The 20,502-nt window shown below is 55.0% G+C and overlaps 1 protein-coding gene across 1 annotated transcript in view; it reads left to right on the top strand.

The window, feature by feature from the left end:
* The first annotated feature begins 13,688 nt into the window (after window positions 1–13,688).
* Window positions 13,689–20,502, top strand: part of RXRA (retinoid X receptor alpha) — a 30,583-nt gene continuing 23,769 nt past the window's right edge. The window contains exons 1-3 of the mRNA XM_062505451.1: window positions 13,689–13,913; window positions 18,549–18,699; window positions 19,472–19,651. Of these exons, the coding sequence (XP_062361435.1) occupies window positions 13,704–13,913; window positions 18,549–18,699; window positions 19,472–19,651 (541 nt within the window). The 5' untranslated portion in view covers window positions 13,689–13,703. The remainder of the gene's footprint in view (window positions 13,914–18,548; window positions 18,700–19,471; window positions 19,652–20,502) is intronic.

Raw genomic sequence — 20,502 nt, 5'->3', positions numbered from 1 at the left:
TTGGTGCAAACCCAGGTGCGACTCGGGTCGCCTTTGAGGTTTGTGCAAATGTGAAATTTTTGAGAGTTTTGAGAGGAAGGAAGGAGGGAACCCAAACACTCACCAGGGCAGTGCTTGTAGGGTGCCCTGTGCACATCTGTGGCCAAGCTGTCATTCCCTGGGGACCCAGGACCGTCGCACCTGTATTCTCTACACCGAGGGATGTTCTTGGGGATGCTTTGAACCAGCTTGGCAGCATCACCCCCAAACCAGCTGCTAGAATTTGATAAGTGCTTGTGCTCTGAGCATCCTGGCTCTGGGGAATGACCCGAGGACCTTGTGGCAGCTTATCCCGGTGTCTGCCACCTCTGGGGCTGCTTTAGAGTGGCTATGGCTTTGCTTTAGGAAAAATCCAGTGAAAGCCAGCAAAGATGCTCCAAAAAAACAAATGTCAGGGTGAGGATGAGCTCCAAACCACGCCTGGCACACACCCAGCCCTGCCTCTGGATTCTGTGTGTTATTGGATCCACCCGCGGATCGCTTTTTCGGCAGCGCCGGCTTTCCTTTCTCCAGCAATTTCCTGAAATAACGTTAGGGAAATGTGAAAATCTTGAACTTTTGAACCTCCCCGGAGGACGGCAGGAGGAGGGGACGCCCGCCTCCTCCCTGACGTTTATTTTGGCTACAGGGCCTGGGGATGGGGAGGAGGGGGCTCTGCAGGCTGCAGAGGAGCCGGAGCAGCGCTGCCCCTTATTAATTAATGACTTTCTCATCGGTGGGTCACGGAGGCGAGGAAGGCAGAGGAAGTTTTCTTTTGCTGGCAGATGCCGGGGAGAAGGGGAGTGCCTGGGCTGGGTGGCGAGGGCAGGGGGTGACACTCGGGGTGATGGATGGATGGGGGATTTTCACCGGGCTCTGGACACGGGCAGCTCGCACCGGAGAGCAGCAGAGGAGGGAAGGGGGATAGGCTGTGCCTGGGAAGTACTTTTCCCTCTGATGAACTTCAGAGGAGTATAAATCACTGCCAGGCTGCAGCTGCGGAGCATGTGACGCTGGCAAATTAATGGGCCTTTGGAAAAGTGGCTATCACATTCCCCTCCAGCCTCTTAAAGGCACCACCGGCCTTTGCCGGGCTGGGAATGGGGATCTAGGGGGACAGGGCTGGGCTGGAGGAGCCTCATGATCCTGCTGGGTCCTCGTGGGTGAGCTGGGTGTGCCCATGGAGATGATGCTGTGTTGCTCTCCATGGTGCACAGTTCCCCGTGGTGCACTCAGTCCGTGGTGGAGCTGAGTCCATGGTGGAACTCAGTCCATGATGGAACTCAAGTCCATGATGGGCTCCTGCTCTGCTACCTGTGGACAAGCAGGGCCAGGGTGCTCCTGGGAATGTTATTTTTGGGTGCCTGGTGGGGCTTGGTGTAGTGGTGCTTCTGGTCTTTCTCACCTACTCAAGTTTTGTGTACAGGAGTGGAGGATGGAGAGAAATCCAGGGCACCCAAAACCTTGTGGCTGGAGTGTTGGATCTGCAGCAGAGATGGCTGAGCCCCTGCCCAGAGCCAGCAGGGTGCTGTGGCCAGGAGGAACCTTGGGGCACCTTTCTCACGGTGGCATCAAGAGACCACCACGTGCCAGGGCTGGGCATTCCCAGCCATCCCATACAGACCTCACAGGCAAACTGGAAGCTGTCCAGCACACCCAGGGTCTCCAGGGCCGCCAGGAGAGCCCACCATGCCACCTTGCTCCTCTTCTTCGCCGTTTAAAGCAGTGCTGGAAGAGGGGGAAAATCCAGCACTGCAACTCCTGCCCAGGGCTGCTGGAATGTGGGAGGGGGAGGGAGCTGAGCCACCAGCCCAACAGTTAAAAATTACTAAATACTTCCCTAATATAATTAGGTTTCCATGCAAGCAATTGCCTTAATTGCCAGAGGGATGTGGGGCAGTGCGGGGGGAGCCAGGCTGGCCTGGCCCTGTGCTGCTGCTTTGGTCAGTGTCTCATGTTTTGCTCCAGCTGGAACAAGGGATTTATGGTGGGAAGATATTCCCAGGGATGCCCCAGTAAGGATTTGGCTGGGCCAGAAATAAATAGAAGTGCTTTGTGAACATGGTGGGGCTGGAAGGAAGTAGTGGTGAGCGGGACCAGTGTCACCCTCCTTGGGTGGCTTTGCTGGAAGATGAATTCAGGTTTTACCAGGACATGATGCAGTTTAAATTCCTTGATTATTTTTTGAGTGCTGTTGGAACAGGGAAAGTTAGGCAGCCAAAAAAAAAAACCCAAAACAAAACCCAACCAAACCAGAGCCCACTCTGTGATTTACGTGGTAAAGGAGATAAGAGGGGATTTAAGGAGAAGGGAATATATAATTGAGACAAACGTGTAACATGAGCACGGATCCAAACAGAGAGATTGTAATCAGAAGTGTGAGGAGAAGCTGGGGTTTATTAATGAAACATCTCATCCATTTGTCAGCTGAAGAGGAGCAGCCTTTCCCAGCAGCTGGAGGTGGAGGGGGATGTGGGGATTCTCTTGGTTCAGGGATTGAGGCTGCTATCTTCCTGCCTGCCTGCATGGAGCTCAGCCTGGAAATCCAGGCAGGATTAGAGGGAAAAATATGGAACTCTGTGGTTTCTGGGAAGCTGGATGTTGTTGTTTTCCTGGCTGGAATCTGCCCTAGAACTCATGAGCTGGGGGAGCTGCTTGGAGGGGCTGAGAACCACCTGAGGAAGGGCTTGTTGGAGCCTTCTGCACAGTCCCTCCTCACCTTCCTCATGCTCTCCCTGATGCCAGTGCTTGGCCGCCCTGCAGACCCCCTCCCCTGCCTGCTGGAGTGCCCAGGCACACCTGGGAAGTGCTGCCGACCCTGTCCCACCTGGGAGCCCTGCTGGCTCCCCGAGCTTGGACAAACCCCTCTGACCCAGCCCAGAGGTGCAGTGTGGTGCAGACACATTTCACCCAGCTTTGGAGCATTGTGTGGACAGCATGGAGCACCCAGCTCCGGGGTCCTTAGTGTGACATTTCCAGGAGCTGTGTGCCTGGAATTCACATGGTTTGCCCTTGCTGTGTGATGTGGGGGTTCTGCTCCGTGGTCTGGCTCACCAAGTCTGTTGTCGGGGTGACACCAGGAGAGGTGACACCAAAACCTGCTGAGGTCACCCTATTTCATGCCCCGCTCAGCCCCTTTTATCCCTGCCCAGCCTTGCCTTTGGGGCCTCTCCACGGATTGAGGTTGGACTATGATGCTGGTGGTGCCCAAGGGGTTAACCCTTGGGGCTGTTCTTAGCTCTGGCTGCCTGTACATGGAGGGAACATTTTTGTGAGGGGTGCTTCCCCTTCCCAGGCCCTGGTGGTTATCTGTGGGCTGCCAGAACACCAAGCCCTGCTGGACATTGACCCGTCCGTGCCGAGCTCAATTAGCTGAGGCTATCTGATTGGACTTGGTGCAGCCTAATTAGCTTTGGACTCGAACCAGAAACTTAAACCCAAAGGCAGCTTGCGGGCAGCCCATCCCTTGCTGCTGCCTGCCTGAAGGAGGGAAAAGCTTTTCCCAAGCCTCCTCTCTGGCCTGGGAAGGGGGAACAACCCACCCAACCCATCCCTGTGGCCACGCAGCTGGAGTTGAGGGGGCTCAGACCTCCCCTCCTGCCCAAAACGTGTTCCTGATCCCCAGCAGGTCACAGAAAACCAAAGGCAGCTTCCTCCTCTTGGGAAAAAGTGCATGGCTTCTAGTTTCCAGAGGGAACTTGCTTTTTTTTTTGGAAAGGGATCTGACTGCGCCTTCACTGTCTTGTCACACACCTTCCTGTGTAGCACCCAGTGCTCAGGCTCCTTCTTCCTCCTGGACCTGCAGCTGAGGGGCACAAAGTGGGTGGTTTGTCCCTGAGGGAACTGCCTCACTCCAGAGGGTTCTCCAGTCATTGTGGTGACGTGGAGGAGGAGCTGAGCTGGGAAGGGATGGCTGTTTTGGGACCCTGGGTTCCTTTCCCCATCTGTGTTTCCAGCTCTGTGACCATTAAAGCACAAAAACGCTGCTGGGAAGGGACCTTCAGGGATCTGATGACCAACTTCCCACCAGGCATGGTTCTGAGGGGTGGACATTTCTCCAAGGGGATTTGGAAAACAGCTTTCCCATGGGCTGCCCTTGCCCAGTTCCCAGCAGTGAAACCCTCTGGAGGGGTGGCTCATCCCACTTGGATGCTCATGAGATGTCTCCTGACCAGATGACACCTCCATGCCCGTGCCGTGCTTGCTGGGTCTCAACTGAGAGATGGAAAGCTCCACGTGGCTTTGCCATCCTCCAGCAACCCGTAAGGAAAACCACCACAGCTGGTTTTCTGGAAAACCAGTAAGCAGCATTGGTTTTGCAGCTTTGGTGTCTTGGGCTGTCAGCTGCACGCTGGCGGTGAGCACCGGCCCAGGCCCCGCTGGATCAATTAAAGCCCATTATGCCAAGTGAATGACTGTAATTATCTCAAATCTGGATTAATGTGCACGCACAGCACCGTAATATAATCCTCCTGCCTGGTGCTTTGTGGGCCGTTGTTCCTGGCGGCCAGGGAGGAGAGATCTGCAATTCATGGCTGTGTCTTCCTCCTCTTCCTCCTCCTCCTCCTTCTCTTGCCTCCTTCTGCTGGCTCAGACCCGAGCACGGAGTTTGGCCCATCTTGTAGGATCTCTAAAAGCCATGTGGGCTGATGGTTGCCCTCCTTGCTGACCTCAGGTGGGAGCAGAAGGTGATGGGGAGGTGCTGTCCCTCTTGCCAACCCCCAAAATCAGCAGAGCAAGGGTGGATGCAGCAAATGCTGCACCTCTGGGACTCGTTAGCAAATGAGCAACACGTTTTATCCCATGGATCTCAAAGCCAGTGCCTGAGAGAGCTGCTGGGCTGCTCTGCTCTTGGTCTTTAGGATTTGGCTCATCCCAGGTCTGCTGGAGGGAAGCTGAGGGTTGGGAGCTCCCACTTCCCAGAGCACTCTGCATCCTTTTGGCTGCTTCTTGCCCTGCCTGCTTTGCAGAGGGATGTTCTAGGGCTCAAGGGAGCAGGTTCCACAGGAGTGGAGAGCTCTGCTCCAGCTCTGAGCCCCATCTGCTCTCCACATCCCTCCTCCCTGGAGCCCAGCGTGGGGATGTCCCCAAGTCTTGGGGACAGGGGTTGGCATGAACTGGGGCAGTGCCTGATCTGGGTTCTCTGGTGGGCCCAGCACATGCCACGTGTGTGGCTCCTTACTGGGATGTCCTGCTGGAATGAGTCTAAAGCTTCTGAATTCTCGCTGGATCCTGCTTGGATTTTCATAGCTCAGAGCCCAGCACACCCTCAAGGGCAATTAGATCACTTCCAATTTGCCCGTAAGCCCATAAAACTGCAATTGAATGTAATTAAAAGGCCATAATGAGCCACAGCAACCTGCGGGACCACTGTGCTTGAGCTCTCACCGTGCTCTTTTTGGGGACTGGGATGGAGCCAGCCAGGCTGGGAAGGTCAGGAGCTGCAGGGAGGATGAGGAGCTCCCTGGGCAGGATGGGCAGACTTTGGGAAGTGCCTGGGTGCCACCATCACCACGTCCCCGTGCTGGTGATGCCTGTCAGGAGAGAATCCCTGGGAGCAGCTGGAGCAGAGGGAGCATCTTCTCCACCTCTGGCATCATTTCCTGCTAGTTTGGCTTCACTGATGCAGTTTGGAAGCTGGAAAGGGGCCAGGAGCTCCAGCAGTCACCTCTTGGCATGGCCTGCTCCAGGCTGTGTTTGGGGAAGGTTGGGACAATTGAGTGGTTGGTGGCAGGGGACAATTGAGCCCTTGTCCCTTGGCAGTGGGGTCCCCCAAACCTCCCTTTGAGGGTGTTTGAGGACACCCAAGAAGATGGAGAGATTAAACCCCCAGCAAGGATTGCCTGGAAAATCCCAACTCTGCCAGATTTGGGGCAGAGAGCTGGGTTGGGGGACATCACTCCCCTGTCCCACACCCCAAAAGCACCAGGAGGGGACAGCCCTGCCCTGAGCTACCTCTGCCAAGGGCTCTGAAGAGCTGCCACGTCGAGCCCTTCATCAGGCACCCCTGGCAGCCCAGGAGCCCTGGCAGCAGCAGTACACTGCCCCTATTATGGGCTGGCCCTGCAGCAGATTCCCAGCCAGTAAATTAGGGGCACTCTGACTGCAGAACAGAGAGCATTGTGAGAGCAGGGCCAGCGCCGGCCCTTGAGGGATGAAATAGGAGCCTGTAATTTCTCAGCACTGTTGTGACATCTTTGCACAAGCGTGTGATTGAGTCACATTTGCTTTATCAGCAGAATCCTTGTTTGCCTGGGTGCAGCCTCCCCCCCTCTCCACCCAGGGCTGCCAGGGTGGGGGAGAGCTGCCTGCTCCCCTCCCCCTGGGCTTCCCTGTTCTCCTCACATTTCCCATTATGTCCTGCTCCTCACCCTTCCTGCTCTTCCCTTCTCTGCCTGCCCCTGGAGACACGGGTGGGGGTCCTCCATGTGCTGGGGAGATGGTTTGGGATGGGGAGATGATTTGGGATGGGGTCCATGTGGTGTTTTCCAGGCGTTTCCCCTGGTGATGTGGCAGCTCGTGGGGATAGCGGCTTCTGGAAAATTCCCATTTTCAATCCTTCCTCCTTGGAGATGAGGTAGCCCCTGCAGGTTTCTTTGCCACTGCTCCAGGAGCAGGGTGTGATTTTAGCTGGCTCCTGAAAGGGTGGGATGGGTGTTTTTTTTTGAGGGAAAGAATCCAAAATAAGCCCCTGTGCTGATGCTGAGCACACCTGGCCAGCCCTGGCATGCCCAGGTGCCGCCTCCTCCATGGCAGCTCTGAAACATCAGGAACAGCCATCCCATTTTTGGTGTGGTCCTGTGGTGGGGGGGTCTCCAGACCCCTGGGCACCCACCGGGTGATGGGGTGAGTGTCTCCCAAAAGCACCCCATGGTGCTTTGAGCCAGATTGCCAAAAAGTGGGACTTTCAAAACAGGACAGAGAGGAAGAAGAGGTGTTGGAGCTGCAGAGACAGAGGTGACCCAGCTGTGGGACGGGGATGCTGCTGCAAGGTTTGGGCTTCCCCTCTGCCTTGTGGGAAGAGGGCAGAGGCTCCCTGAGTGAATTTCTGGCTGGGGAGGGAGAGGCTGTGGAAAAACCGCTCGTGGGTGCTGTAATCTCACGCCAGAGCACATCAAACCATCAGTGAAATGCTGGCAGCAGGCAGAGGGATGCTGTGGAATTCCTCCAGCCAAGGAAAAGCCCTGCTGTTGCACTGAAACCCCAAAAAGCACCTCTGCTGCTGGCTGGGTTCAGCAGAGGTGCTGAGTGCTGCTGCGGGAAGGTTTTGGGGAGAGCACGGAGCCAGAGGTGAGAAACTCTGTGGCTTTGAGGTTTTAGTTTGGTCAAAGTGAAACCTGCTGGGACGAGGAACCCACCCTGTGCAGATTTGCAGCTGAAACTGGAGTTTCTCACGGTCCTCGAGCAGCTTGAAACCACCACAGCATCACCTGAGGAAGATTCTGAGTGTGGCTGGAAAAACTCTCCCAAATCTCAGAGCAGGTTCCAGAGGAGGAACTGCACGTGGTGGTCTTGAAATGCCTGCAGAAAGACAGATTTCTGTGTGCTGCCCCATGTGCAGGGTTTGGGGGGATCTCAGAGGGATGTTCTCAGGCTTGTCTTTGTGCTCAAGCCCAGAAATATAGAAAGAAAAATCAATTCCAGTTACTTTTTGGTGAAATCAGAGCTACTCAACACTCTTGACCATGCTTCATTCCCGTGGTCCTACATCCCTTTGCCTGTAGCTGAGGAAAAGATGCTCAGGAGGGATTTATGGATAAAACACAGCTGCACCCTCACACCTTGGGATCCATTGCCAGGGATTCCCTGTGTGCTTGGAACCCAGGTGGTTTGAGGGGATCAATTGCCTGTCCTCACTGGGCAAAGTGCTTTAAATTTGCACCTAAATTTGCTTGGATTTGCCGCAGGATCTGCTTGTTTCTTGGCTCAGTGGGTGAGTTTTGGGGATAACAAGCACACTGCACACTCAGGTCCACCGCGTGAAGAGGCAGCTCTTGCTCCATCCTCCCTTCAGTTCCCAGCTATGAAACTGAGAGCAAACTTACTCAAGATTGTAGGCCAGGGGCTATTTAAATTCATCTCCCGAGTTTGTGATCAGGACAAAAGTGAGGACCTGACCTCTTGTGGTCACAGCATTACCATGGCAATTTTCACATGCAAGTCACTGTCCTGCCCCGATCCTGTTGTTCTCCTGCTGTTTGCCACTCATCCCCTGGTTTGCTGTGGGGAAGGTGAGAGAAAAGGAAACCATCATTTGAGGTTCCTTGTCTGGAAAGCACATGAGATTCCCGAGCTGCTTTTGAAGAATGAAAACAAAAGGACACGGGTTTTCACTGCTGAGTTCATTTTGGTGTAGAGTCCCTGGAGAAGGAGCGTGGGGTGCTGCCTTAACTGATCCATGTGCATTTGGGGGTGAGGATTTGGAGCCTGGGTACCCCAAAAGTGATGCTGGAGGGAGGAGAAGGAGTAGGAGGAGGAGGAGGAGGATGATGATGATGATGATGGTGGCAGAAGCCTGATCTGTGCTGCTGCTCCTTCTCCCCTCCCAGCCCAGCCCTGCAAAGCCTTAACACCAAGAGCTGACTTAAGGAAGGGAGTGGCAGCCCAAATTTAGGGTTTCCTGCTGTTTAATACCCAGAGTTGATTTGCTTTCTGATTAAGGAGGAAGAGGTGCTGAGGAAAAAAAAAAAAAAAAAAGAAAAAGAGAAGCGGAAGCAGGGGGTTGTGAGTGACTTTGTAAATCTCAGCTGGTGTCAGGGACAGGCTCTTGGGCTGCTCCTACAGTGACAGCTCCTGGAGCCCTGCCTGGGGTTCTGCAAACCCCTCTGATCCCAGTGGCTTGGCTGTGGGTTGTACCTTAGGTGAGCAGCTCTCCTCAGCTGCACAAAAACACAGCTAAGGAGTCTGTACCTTCAAATATGTTGGTTTGGTTTTTTTTTTTTTTTTTAACTTCCCCTCTCTCAGATCTGAATGCTGAGCCACCAAGCTGCTGAGTAAACTCCCAGGATATGCCAGAAAAGGTTTTGCAGCAGAGCTAGGTCACTGTAGTTTTACTGGCAAAGCCTCTTAGGCATAAATGAAGATTATTCTGGTGAAAGCTTATGCTGGTACACTTTATTCCACTACAAATGAGCTATCCTGGGAAAAAAAAAAAGAAAAAATAAAGAAGTGTCTCTGCATGTTGGAATTGTTTCTGCTCTGGGACATTTTGTGGTCTAGAACTGTTAAAATCACAACCCTTGGTGATAGTGCTGGATCAGCAAAAGCTGCTTCAGCTGCTGCAGACGTGCCCTGGCCAGACAGCAGCACTTGGAGTGACACTGGGTGACAAAATGCCACAGGCAAGGGTGGCAAGGGCTGGTGGCATTCCGGGTGGTCCTGGAGGGTCTGTCCTGCCCATCTGGGGTTAATCCAGCCATGGGAGTCGGCTGGTCCAAGCTGGAGCTTTGTGCTGAATGCTAAGGGGATGGGAAAATAGCAAAATAACCAAAATAGCAGTGGAGTTGCCTATGGGTATTGGGTACAAATGTTTTAGGAAGATTTTTTCTTTTCCCCTTATTGAAAATGAGTGATAATATTTTTGTTCTAATTTTGGTTATGATAATGCCAGGAGAGTGCTGTCTGAGGGAAGGGTGATGCAGCAGTTGAGATGCTAGGCTGGATTTTGGAACTGCCAGGATCTGTTCCAGCACTGACTGTGTGACTTCAGTGAAGTGACATCAGTCCGTGCCCTTCTTGTGCCATCAGTGTCTGGTTTTGGTGGCTGCTGCTGCTAAAAAACCTCTTTGAGGTGTGAATCCATCCCAAAGAGACGTTGGGAAGGCAGGGATCTGCTGAGGGAAGGGGATGAGCACCAGAAACACCAAACTCGGGTTCCCATGCTGGCTCTGGTGTCCAGGGGATGATTCCTGGTGTGGGAGCACTCACAGGGCTCCCTGCAGCCATCCCTTGCACATGGATCATGTGGCCCTGCCCTAAATGTCATATTCCTTGGGAAAAAGTTCCCATCCAAACCCTGTGGCTGGCAGGCCCGTAGTTTGGAGGAAGAAAAAGAGCTTCACTGCAAATTCTTCAGCTGCTGACGAGCTCTGGTTTCTGATCTCCCAACTGCCATGGGGCATCCTCGGGGATAGACAGAGGTCGTTGTGCTAAAACAAAGGACACACACAGAAAATAGCTGCAGTTGATGGGTGTGACAGAAGGGAAATGCTTTCAGAACTTTTTTTTTTTCCTTTTTTTTTTTTTTTAATTTAGAAACAGGCACAGAGTTTATTTTGGTCAAGAGATAGTCACACACAGCAGCTTTAAATGGCAGAACTCCTCGAGGAGAAGGAACAGTCTCACACTGCTTGAGCTGAAAATGCTTTGGGGGAATGCTTCCCCTGTTTGCTGCAGTCCAAGTGGTGCTCATCAGTTCAGGAGTTTATTTGTGCCTATTAAGGATATTTCCTCAGTTCAAGGATTTTTTCTTTTTTAAAATATTTTTTTTTTTTGGTAGCATTTTTTTCACAGTCAAGGGTCCTTTAGGACACCTGTGATGGGGAGGAGGGCAGACTCCTCATAGCCCACTCCTGATGCCCATCTCTCAGGTTCTGTTATCCCCAAACTCCAGTTCCCTCCAGCCAGGGACTGGCAGCATCTGGGCTGAGTTGCTTCGAGTGGACTCTTGACTTTGCTAGGTTTATAAAAACCATATTTGCTTGCTGGATGTAAATGTTTCCCATCGCTGCCGCTCTCCCAGCGGGGTTTTGGAGCAGGGAGTGTTTGGATGAGGAGTGGAAACCTCCCAGTGTCCAAGAAGTTGCTTGGAACTTTTGAGTCCTGATGCTCTGCAAGAGTCCTGGTCTGGTTCAGATTTCCAAGTGTGTGGCCGAGGGGTTTGGGTGTAAACACACCCAAATGTGCCTGTGCCTTCCCAAATCCCTTCTACACAGGATTATCCCTCTCCTCTCCCACCCTTTTTGGTTTTACCTCCCAGTTCCTTGCTGGGTGCTGGCATTAATGTGGGAGCAGGGTGGGTGAGGGGAGCTGATGTGCTGACCTGGGATGTGCAAGGAGCTCCTGAGGTGCCCAGGAATTTTGGGATTTTGGGAGAGGTGCCGGCCCCACACGTGCTTTGCTTTCTGATGTGCTGGAGGAGGTGTGGGCTGGTGGCCAGTGACCCTCCTGTGACCTCTCCTGCCTTAAATATTCCGGATCTTTTCAAAGGAAGGACTGTGCTCTGCTGTCTTCCCGTTGCACGGGTCAAGGCCCTGGTTCCCTGGATCTGCTGCATCCTTGGAAGGTGTCCCTCCATCACCCCGTGGGTGTTTTTGGGGTCCTGCTCCAGAACAAGCTCCTGGATGGCACCGGGGGCTCTCAGGGACCCTGCTGCTCTCCCAGCCCTTTAAAGATCCCAAAACCAAAGAGCTGGGAAGTGCTAAACCCCAGGAGCAGCCCTGGAATCCTCCAGGAATTTCCTGGGGTTCCTGTTGTGCCTCTCTCACGTCACTGACCCACGGGTGACGTGGTGGCCGGCGCTTGGTCCGTGTCAACATCCTGTGAGATCCTGGCCAGGACAGGGACAGGGATGCCTTTGGGGTGCTGGGGTCAGAGCTGGGGTCCTGGGGGTTCTGGGGGCAGCTGTGGGGTGCTGGAGGCAGCAGTGGGATTCTGGGGGCAGCAGTGGGATTCTAGAGGTGGTAATGGGGTTCTGGGGGCAGCAGTGGGATTCTAGAGGTGGTAATGGGGTTCTGGGGGCAGCAGTGGGATTCTAGAGGTGGTAATGGGGTTCTGGGGGCAGCAGTGGGATTCTAGAGGTGGTAATGGGGTTCTGGGGGCAGCAGTGGGGTGCTGGAGACATAAATGGGACTCTGGATGCAGAATTGGGATTCTGGTTGCAATGATGAGACTGTGGATGCAGTGATGGGATTCTGGGGGCAGCAAAGGGATTCTGGGGGCAACAGTGGGGTTCTGGAGATGGTAATGGAACTCTGGATGTAGTGATGGGATTCTGGGGGCAGCATTGGGATTTTGGAGGCATAAATGGAACTCTGGATGTGGTGATGGGATTCTGGGGACAGCAGTGGGATGCTGGGGGCAGCAGTGGGATTCTGGTTGCATAAATGAGGCTCTGGTTGCAGTGATGGGGTTCTGGGTGCAGCAGTGGGATTCTGGGGCCAGTGATGGCACTGTGGAAGCAGCAGTGGGATGCTGGTTCCACGTCTTGGTGAGAGCAGCGTTGCTGCCTTGCTGAACCTTCTCTTTCTCCTGCTGGGGTTTCCCCACCAGGATCAGGGATCTCCAGGGAAGGTTGCTGGGGCTGGGCTGCTGTGGATTCAGTGTTTCCCACCGTGTGACATTCATGTGCTAATTGCTCCAAAATCCTGGGGGCACAGGTGATCCTGACATGTGCAGGTGACTGGAGACAGGATTTTCCAGACTTTAGCTCACTCTGGGGTCTGCAGGCCCACCATGAGCACCCAAGTGGCCGTGCTGGTGCATCCCTGACTCTGGATCCCTGGTGTCCCTGGAGCTGGGGGGGGTCTGGGTGGGTTTTGGGGGAAGCCCTGCCCGTGCTGCCCAATCCCCTCCACCTTCCACCCGCCCCTCCCTGGGGACCAGAGCCAGCCCCTTCCTCGCTGGGGATTGTTTTGCAAGCAACGTGACAGGATGAGGAGGAAATGTGCCAGGAATGGCTCCATGTCTCCTCTTGGGAGAACTGGAGTCTATTTATAAGCCCCCCCTTCCCGCCCCCCCTGCTCTGCTCCCCCAGGACAGGCAGACACAGCCCTGCAGAGCTCCTGCTCCCCTTGCACACAGCTCGAGCGTTCCAGAATCACCGAGCCACTTAGGTTGGAAAAGACCTCCAAAAGGCTCAAATCCAACCTCTGAACACGCAGCATTCCCTGTGAATGGACACACATCTCACATGGGTGATGCACAGTCTGCTGCTCTCCCTGCTCCCCACGCACAGCCTGGCCCGGTGATAAATCCAAATTATCCTGGAGCAGGAGGGAATCAGCTGGAGCAGTGATGCTGAGCCCCTGGTGTAGCAATGTGTTTGAATAGTGTTTTAAGCCATAGTTTTATACCAAGTGCACCAGCTGAGCTGTTCTTAGCTGGTTTTCAGTGCTTTATCAAACACTCTAAAATTCGTCAAGACTACTAAAACATAAACTGTACTAAATTTAAAATAAATAAGCTAAAAAACAGAATGCCACAATTAGAAAAACCAAGACAAAAATAAACAATAAAACACTAAATTGTAATCAATTGTATTTCCTACAAAGTACGTACAAAACACGTAAGCAAAATAAAACCACCAATCAAATAATACGTAATTGCGTAAACAGTGGTTTTAAAAATATATAAGCAAAGTATAAGGTAAACAATAAATCAACTTCTATATTAATCACATTAATTTGTTGTTCAAAAGTCCTTCGTTCCTACACCTTGGCAGAGCTTAGAGCTGTGCCAGGGAGGTGGAGGAGGGCTCCAATGCCTGGGAAATTCTCTTAAGGAGGTGGAAATGCTCTCAGCCTGTGCCACAGATACTCCAGAAGAAGGTGATTGGAAAGATGGAGCTGCACCAGGAATTTTTGGGGACATGGGTGACTCAACCCCTCTCCTCTCCTCCTTCTCTTCCAGATTTCTCGAACCAAGTGAATTCCACATCCCTGAACTCCCCCACGAGCCGGGGGCCCATGGCCACCCCGTCCTTGCACCCGTCCATCGGGCCGGGCATCGGTTCCTCGCTGGGCTCTCCGGGCCAGCTGCACTCGCCCATCAGCACCCTGAGCTCGCCCATCAATGGCATGGGACCCCCCTTCTCTGTCATCAGCTCCCCCATGGGCCCACACTCGATGTCTGTCCCCTCCACGCCCAGCCTGGGATTCGGCACCAGCAGCCCGCAGGTAAGGGGACAGAGCTGAGGGGGGACCCTGCTCTGCCTGTTTGGGCAAGGACGAGTCACCCCTGGGGGTTCCTCATCCGGGCGGGCACCAAGGGGAGGTAAAAAGCAGAAGAATGAGGGGGAAACTAAGCTGGAGGCATCCTGCTCCTTTGGGGGGCTGTCCTGGGTGGGCTGTAGAGACCAGCACAGCTGGAGCACAGCTGGCCATCGCCTGTTGTCCCCAGGGTTGGGGTGGAAGGGGAGTAGTGACCACACCTGGGTCACCTGGGGGTTGGTGTGGCTGTGGCAGGAGCCAGAGCCACCCTAGGACTGTCTGGGATTCTTCTCCTTCCTGAGAAGCAGCACATCCCATCCAGGGCCAGCCCGTGGTCCCCATAGAATCGTGGAATTGTTTTGGTTGGAAAAACCCTCTAAGATAATCCAAGTCCACCACAAACCCATGTCCCCAAGTGCCACACTCACACACCTTTCACACTTCCAGGGATGGTGATTCCACCATTCCCCTGTACAGCCTGACAACCCTTTCAACGAAGGAATTATCCCAAATAATTCAGCCAATCTCAACCTCTGCTAGCACAGCCCGAGGCCGTTTCCCCTTATCCTGTCACTTGTACAAACCCAGGGGTCCTGTGCCTGCTGCCCCTTTCTCCTCACAGGGCAAGGACTGGCCTTCAGTGGCTGAAGATTATGTAAAAACCCCTCCAAGCAGGGTGAGATAAGCTCTTTTTAAAAATAGCCAGATCGGGGTGCTGGCCAGCCCCTGCCACCTGTTGCTGGCTGCTCGCACGGGATATGTTTAGTAAAAGGGCAGATTAAGGAATTGGCCACCACCTGCCATTCGCTAAGGGTTTATTTATTCCAGGGCCTCTCTGGGACTCAAGCACCTGCCAGCACCTTTATTTTTAAATATTGGCCTGGTTTATTCCCAGAGATAACAGGGCTTATTACTACGTGGGGTTGTGCTGGCTGCTGTCCCTGGGGACCTGCAGACGGCTTCCCCAGCATCCAGCATCCCTGTGCTGGTCAGAAAGGAATAAGATTTGCCTCTGGATGAGCTCCTGCCATGCAGGATTCAGGCTGTGACCCCCTAAGATGTGCAGGGACCTGCACGCCACTTCCCACTGCTGGAGAGCAGCAGGGTGGACATGTCCCCTCCCACGCCACGGCCGAGGGAAGAGGAACTGAAACTGTGCCTGGGAAAGGGCAGCCGGGGTGAAATCAGCAGCCCCAGCACCAAAGTGGGAGTGGGAAGGGGGATGTGAGGCAACCCTGGGGGGAGCCACAAGCCGAGGAGATGGCAGGGAAGGGGCGATTGTAAGGTGCAGTTTGAGAGTGACGAGCGGGGGAACCGAAACGGAGCAGAGCTCCGGGGCAGAAGGGGAAGTGAGAGTGGTGGGATGGTGCTGGGAGCGAGCTGGCTCCAGCCCTGGTGGCTCCAGCCCTGGTGGCTCCAGCCTTGGTGTCTCCAACCCTGGTGGCTCCAGCACTGGTGGCTCAGCTCTTGATGGTTCCAGCCTTTGTGGCTCCAGCCCAAGTGGCTTCAGCTCTGGTGACTCCAACCCTGGTGACTCCAGCCCTCAGTGACTCCAACCCTGGTGGTTCCAGCTCTTGGTGGTTCCAGCCCTTGGTGGTTCCAGCCCTTGGTGGTTCCAGCCCTTGGAGAACCTGTCCTTTGTTCAGGGACTTGTCTTAAGTGTTTTTCCCGGGGGTGACGCTTCAGAGGGCTTCAGCCTAATGGCTTCTGCCATCTGTTCCCTGTCTGGCCACATTAGGTCCCTGTCCCTGCAGCGGGCAGAGGCGCCTACCTGGGCGGAGGAGGAGGAGGAGGAGGAGGAGGAGGAGAAGGGGGCAGCGAGGCCGATGCTCTGCGGGGAGCGCAGCCCCCCTGCCCTGGCCGGCAGAGCTCCGGGGTAATGAGGCGTGTGACCCCCGTGGCCGGGCGGGGATGGCACTGATGGAAGGTGGTTTGCATCAGATGGCAGATGCCACTTGCCATCAGGCCACGCCTTGTCGCCTCTGGAGAGGCAGCAGAGCAGAAGGGCAGGCTGTGGACGAGCTCCCCAGGGTGGGTCCCCTCTGCCCCAGCTCCACCAGGATGGGATGGAGCTGCCTGGCTCCCAAAAAAAACAGGGGGCTCACCCCACCCCATGTGGTTCTGCAGCCCTTAGTGCTGGAGGATGCTCCCAGCGCCCTCCCTCCAGCACTAGGAGTTCCCCAGGATCTTTCCCAAAATCGGGGCAGGGATCCTACCAGGGGATCCCAGCATCCATGGGAGGGTGATGCTGGTGCTGAGCTGGCCCAGGAATGAGGGGAGCTCGCAGTGGTGAGCAGGGTCCCAGCCAGCCTGGGAGGGCAGACCAACAGCTCCGGGATTTCACACATTACTTAAACCCTCTTACCTAAAATTGTTGGGAAAACAGGGGGAAAGACGCTCAGGATTTTCAGCGGGGAAGGACTTTGCATGCAGTTTGCAGGGCTGTGTGGAGCAGCTGCCCCAGGCATCGCTGGCAGCAGCTCGGGATGCCCGGGGGCGGCTGGGGAGAGATCAGACGTGGGATTAGGCTTTTCCAGAGCCACCGTCTGCCTTTGCACAATGCTCTTTGTAAGGGTGACTGGGGGATCGGGGAAGGGTTGAGATGTTTTTTGGGATGGGAGGAGGAATAAAGCTCTGCTTGCCACCAGGGCCAGGATTCAGTCTGGGGTGCGATGAGCTGGAGAGGGATGGGAAGGAGCTGAGAGGTGCTGGTGGCACTGGGGAAGCAGAGCCCTGGTTCCTGCCGTGTCTGGGCTCACTGGTGAGCTGGAGCCGTGCTGTCCCACAGCAGAAGTGCTGTGTCAAGGCTGCTGTCCCCTCCTCTGTCCCCTCCCTGCACGTGCTCCCGGAGTGGAAGGGCTGGGGCAGGCGCCAGGGTGGTGTGGGAAGCCCAGGGTGTCTCTGCTGAGGTTTGGGGCCGGTGCTGGGAGAGGAACTGATGACTTTCCCCTCCCCAGCCCAGGGCTGACTCAGCTTTGAGCAGCTGATTCTCCCGGCTGAGGAGGTTGGTGGGACCCCCACCCTCCTGGGTGGGTTTCGCTCTGCCCATCATGCCCCCAGGGTTTTCAGGGGGCTGCTTGGGTGGGCTGCTGGGGCTGGGGAAAGTGGTGGTGAAGCTGAGGCAGGGATGCAGCGTGACACGAGCCATGGCCACCAGCTGCACCTGGGAATTGGCTCCACTTCCCAGAAATGGGCTCTGGGAGGAGTTCCTGGGGCAGGTCACCCTGACTTGGCAACCCCTGCTCCCAAGGCAGCACAGAGATCATGTGGGACTCAAAAAGAGGTGCTCTCGTGCCTGGGGACCTGCTCCTCCCTCCCCTCTCTGCTCTGTCAAACAGCAGCTAAAGCCAGGAGTGCATGCCTGCGTGGCACCAGGTCCCAGCTGCCTTTGATTCATCAGCTGGCACAGGCAGGGTGGCACAGGGAGGCAGATCCATCCCATTTCTCCAGGGTGGCTTTACCTGGCTCTGTTGTGTGGCTGTCATTCACCTGCCTGCCAAATATTCCCCACCAGCCTGGAGACTTGAAAGCCAGAGGAGTGGCTGTGCTGCTCCAATTGACAGATCACAAGCCCCGGGACTTCCTTGAATTAATTTGTGACGAGTGCAGTTGCTGAGGATCTCTATTAGAGAAAGGCAACAAACTGGGGCACAGATTTGTGTCCATCCTGGGTTTGGAGCTGGCAGAGATGGTGGCTCTGTGACAATCCCTGGCAGGCTGATTGCCTTGGGAACACCCAGAGTGGTCCCAGCCAGCTCTGTGTCAGTGCTGGCCAAGTCCAGGTCCCCCATCACCCCCAGACTTTCCTGGATGGGGTGAGCTTGTCTCCTTACCAAGATGGGTCCATCTTACAGCTCTGTGCCTCAGTTTCCCTTTGCACACAGGGGCGTAACAGCCCAGCAACCCTTGACTCCACAGCACTGCCGTGGTGCCAGCACCAGTTCCACCCAAGTCTCTGCTTGTTGGGGGCCAAGGGAAGGATGGAGAGACATTTGGGAGTTGCAGGGACATGTCCCACCCACTCCAGCTCTGGAATCCAGGCCCTGTTGCATCTGGGATGTGTTTATTTGCCATGGAGCTTTCCTTTGGAGCGATAATGCTGAAGGGATATCTGTAAACTGCAGAGCTAAACAAGAGTGTCCTGGCCTTCGTCATCCATGCAAGGGCTTGCTCCCAGCCAGCAGCTCTCCCACGAGCCACCACTGCAGATCTTCCCTGTGTCCTGTTCTGCTGTGAAACGGGGTGGCCGCTGACCCCTGGCTGTGGGGGCTGTGCTGGGGCAGTGCAGGAGGAACTTGCTTTCCAATTAAATCACGGAAAAACATCCTTCTTGGATGGGCAGGGTCAGCCCTGCAGGGTGCTCGGGGGTCTGGCCATGTCCTGCCCCTTGTGTCACCCTGCTGCCAGCTCAGAGCCACCCCAGCTCCCGTGCCAGGGCAGATGAGTGTTGTGCCTTTGGGCTGAGGGTTCCTGTGCCCAAATCCTCTTGGTTCAGTGATGCTCCTCACTAGAAACTTGTCCCCTGCTTGTCCCTCGTGTCCTGTGTGTGACACAGCCCCATGTCCCCAGTCCCAGCTGAGCCTTGTGCTTGTCCCTCCACAGCTCAACTCGCCCATGAACTCCGTCACCAGCACAGAAGACATCAAGCCACCCCTGGGGCTCAATGGAGTCCTCAAAGTGCCAGCACATCCCTCAGGAACGATGGCTTCCTTCACCAAGCACATATGTGCCATCTGTGGGGACAGATCTTCAGGTGAGGCTGGCACCTGCCCTGGGAGGGGCTCAGGGCAGTGGGCTCGGGCTGTGGGTGCCCTGGCAGAGTTGGCACTGGCTCCCTGGCTCCTTTGGCATTGGCTCCTGGCATGGGGAATGCTAGCAGCTCTCCTTTGGGACAGGACCTGCCTGTGCCTCAGAGCAGGGAGTGAAGAGCTGAGCCAGGAGACCCCAGCTCTGTTTAGCAGTGGGGTCACATCCTCACCTTTCTGGCAAACAAGGCCTCAGGGGGTGTACTGGTACTGTCACACATAAAAAGATGCTCTTGACGTGGAGTTTCTCCACTCCTGGGGGAGATAAAAGATGTGCTCGTTCCCTTTATTCTCCTGATTTTCTAAAAGCCTCCTGTCCCAGAAGAGCTTTAGTTGCCTGGTTTGTGAGCCCTTTGGGACCCTTTCTGTGCTCCAGGCTGGAAGTGGAGGGTGGGCACAGGGTACAGAGCAGGCTGGGTCTGCTCTGGGGCGTTCAGAGAGCTCCCAGGGGTACAGGGGAGCGCCCTGTTCCACTGCTGCACTGCCCCACCCCTGCTGCACAGCCCAGAAATGGCCTTTCCCTGGATGTAAGGCAGGATATGACCCATGGATGGCTTCCTGATTCCATGGAAGCCAAACCACACTTCTCCAGCTCCAAAAAAACTCTTGGAGGTTTCTCTTTGCTCCCACCAAACTTGGCGGGGAGAGCCCCCGGGAAGAGCTGCTGGCAAAGAAGTGACCTGAAACCACCTTTAAACCCGAGTTTCACCCTTTCCACAGGTAAACATTACGGGGTTTACAGCTGTGAGGGCTGCAAAGGCTTCTTCAAGCGCACGGTGAGGAAGGACCTGACCTACACGTGCCGGGACAACAAGGACTGCCTGATCGACAAACGCCAGCGCAACCGCTGCCAGTACTGCCGCTACCAGAAGTGTCTGGCCATGGGCATGAAGAGAGAAGGTAAAGCCTGGCCTGGCCAGGGCACCCACGGGTGCTGCAGGCAGCTTGGTGGGTGCCAAGAAGCAGGGTCAGCCTTGCCAAGGTGGTAAAAATCTCGTTCGTGTTTTGGTTTCGCGCCGTATCCGGAGGGTGTTGTGTTCTCTGGAGCAGCACTGAGTCCCAGACTTAGGTGATGGGTAGGGATGTTTTCTACTCCAGCTTGGTCTTGGACACTTCCAGGGGTGAGGCAGTCACAGCTTCTCTGGGCATCGTGTGCCAGGCCCTCACCAAGGCTGCATTTTTTTTCTTCATTGGGAAGAAGAAAGCAATTCGGTCTCTTTAAGATAGCTCTTCTCCTACTGGAATTTAAATTTAGGATCTAAATGTCCCTGGCAATGCCTCTTTTAAATGATCTTTTGAAATGCTGACTGTGTCTGTTCTAATCTGCTGGCAGAACAGGCTTTTAGCAGACATGACGTGAGAGTGACCCCAGTTCTGTGCTGCTTTCTCCCCTTACATCTTCAGAGCCACACTTGCCTCCCTGACAGGCTGATAAAGCCAGCCCTGCTCTGGCCTTAGCCCACAGCTCCAGCCTGGGAGCCTTTGAGCAGCACTTAGCCCTGTCTGGAGCACTGATTAAACGTGGCAGTGCTGGAGCTGCTCTGAGTGTTGGGCAAGCCATGCCACGCTCAGTTTTTTGGGATTACCTGGGGACCAAAGTCACCAAGTGTCACAGCTGTCTGTGCTGGAGGTGTGGGGGGATTACCAGGGCACCCAGGGGCTCTCCTTGGCCCTGCTGAGCTTAACCCTTCAGTGCTCAGAACAAATGTGGCTGCCCCAGCAGAGCATTAAATGGACAGATTGAGGCATTC

The sequence above is a fragment of the Cinclus cinclus genome, chromosome 19 (assembly GCF_963662255.1).
Source record: "Cinclus cinclus chromosome 19, bCinCin1.1, whole genome shotgun sequence".
Lineage (NCBI taxonomy): Eukaryota > Metazoa > Chordata > Aves > Passeriformes > Cinclidae > Cinclus > Cinclus cinclus.
The sequence above is the reverse complement of the archived record's forward strand: the minus strand, read 5'-3'. Positions and strand labels throughout refer to the sequence as shown.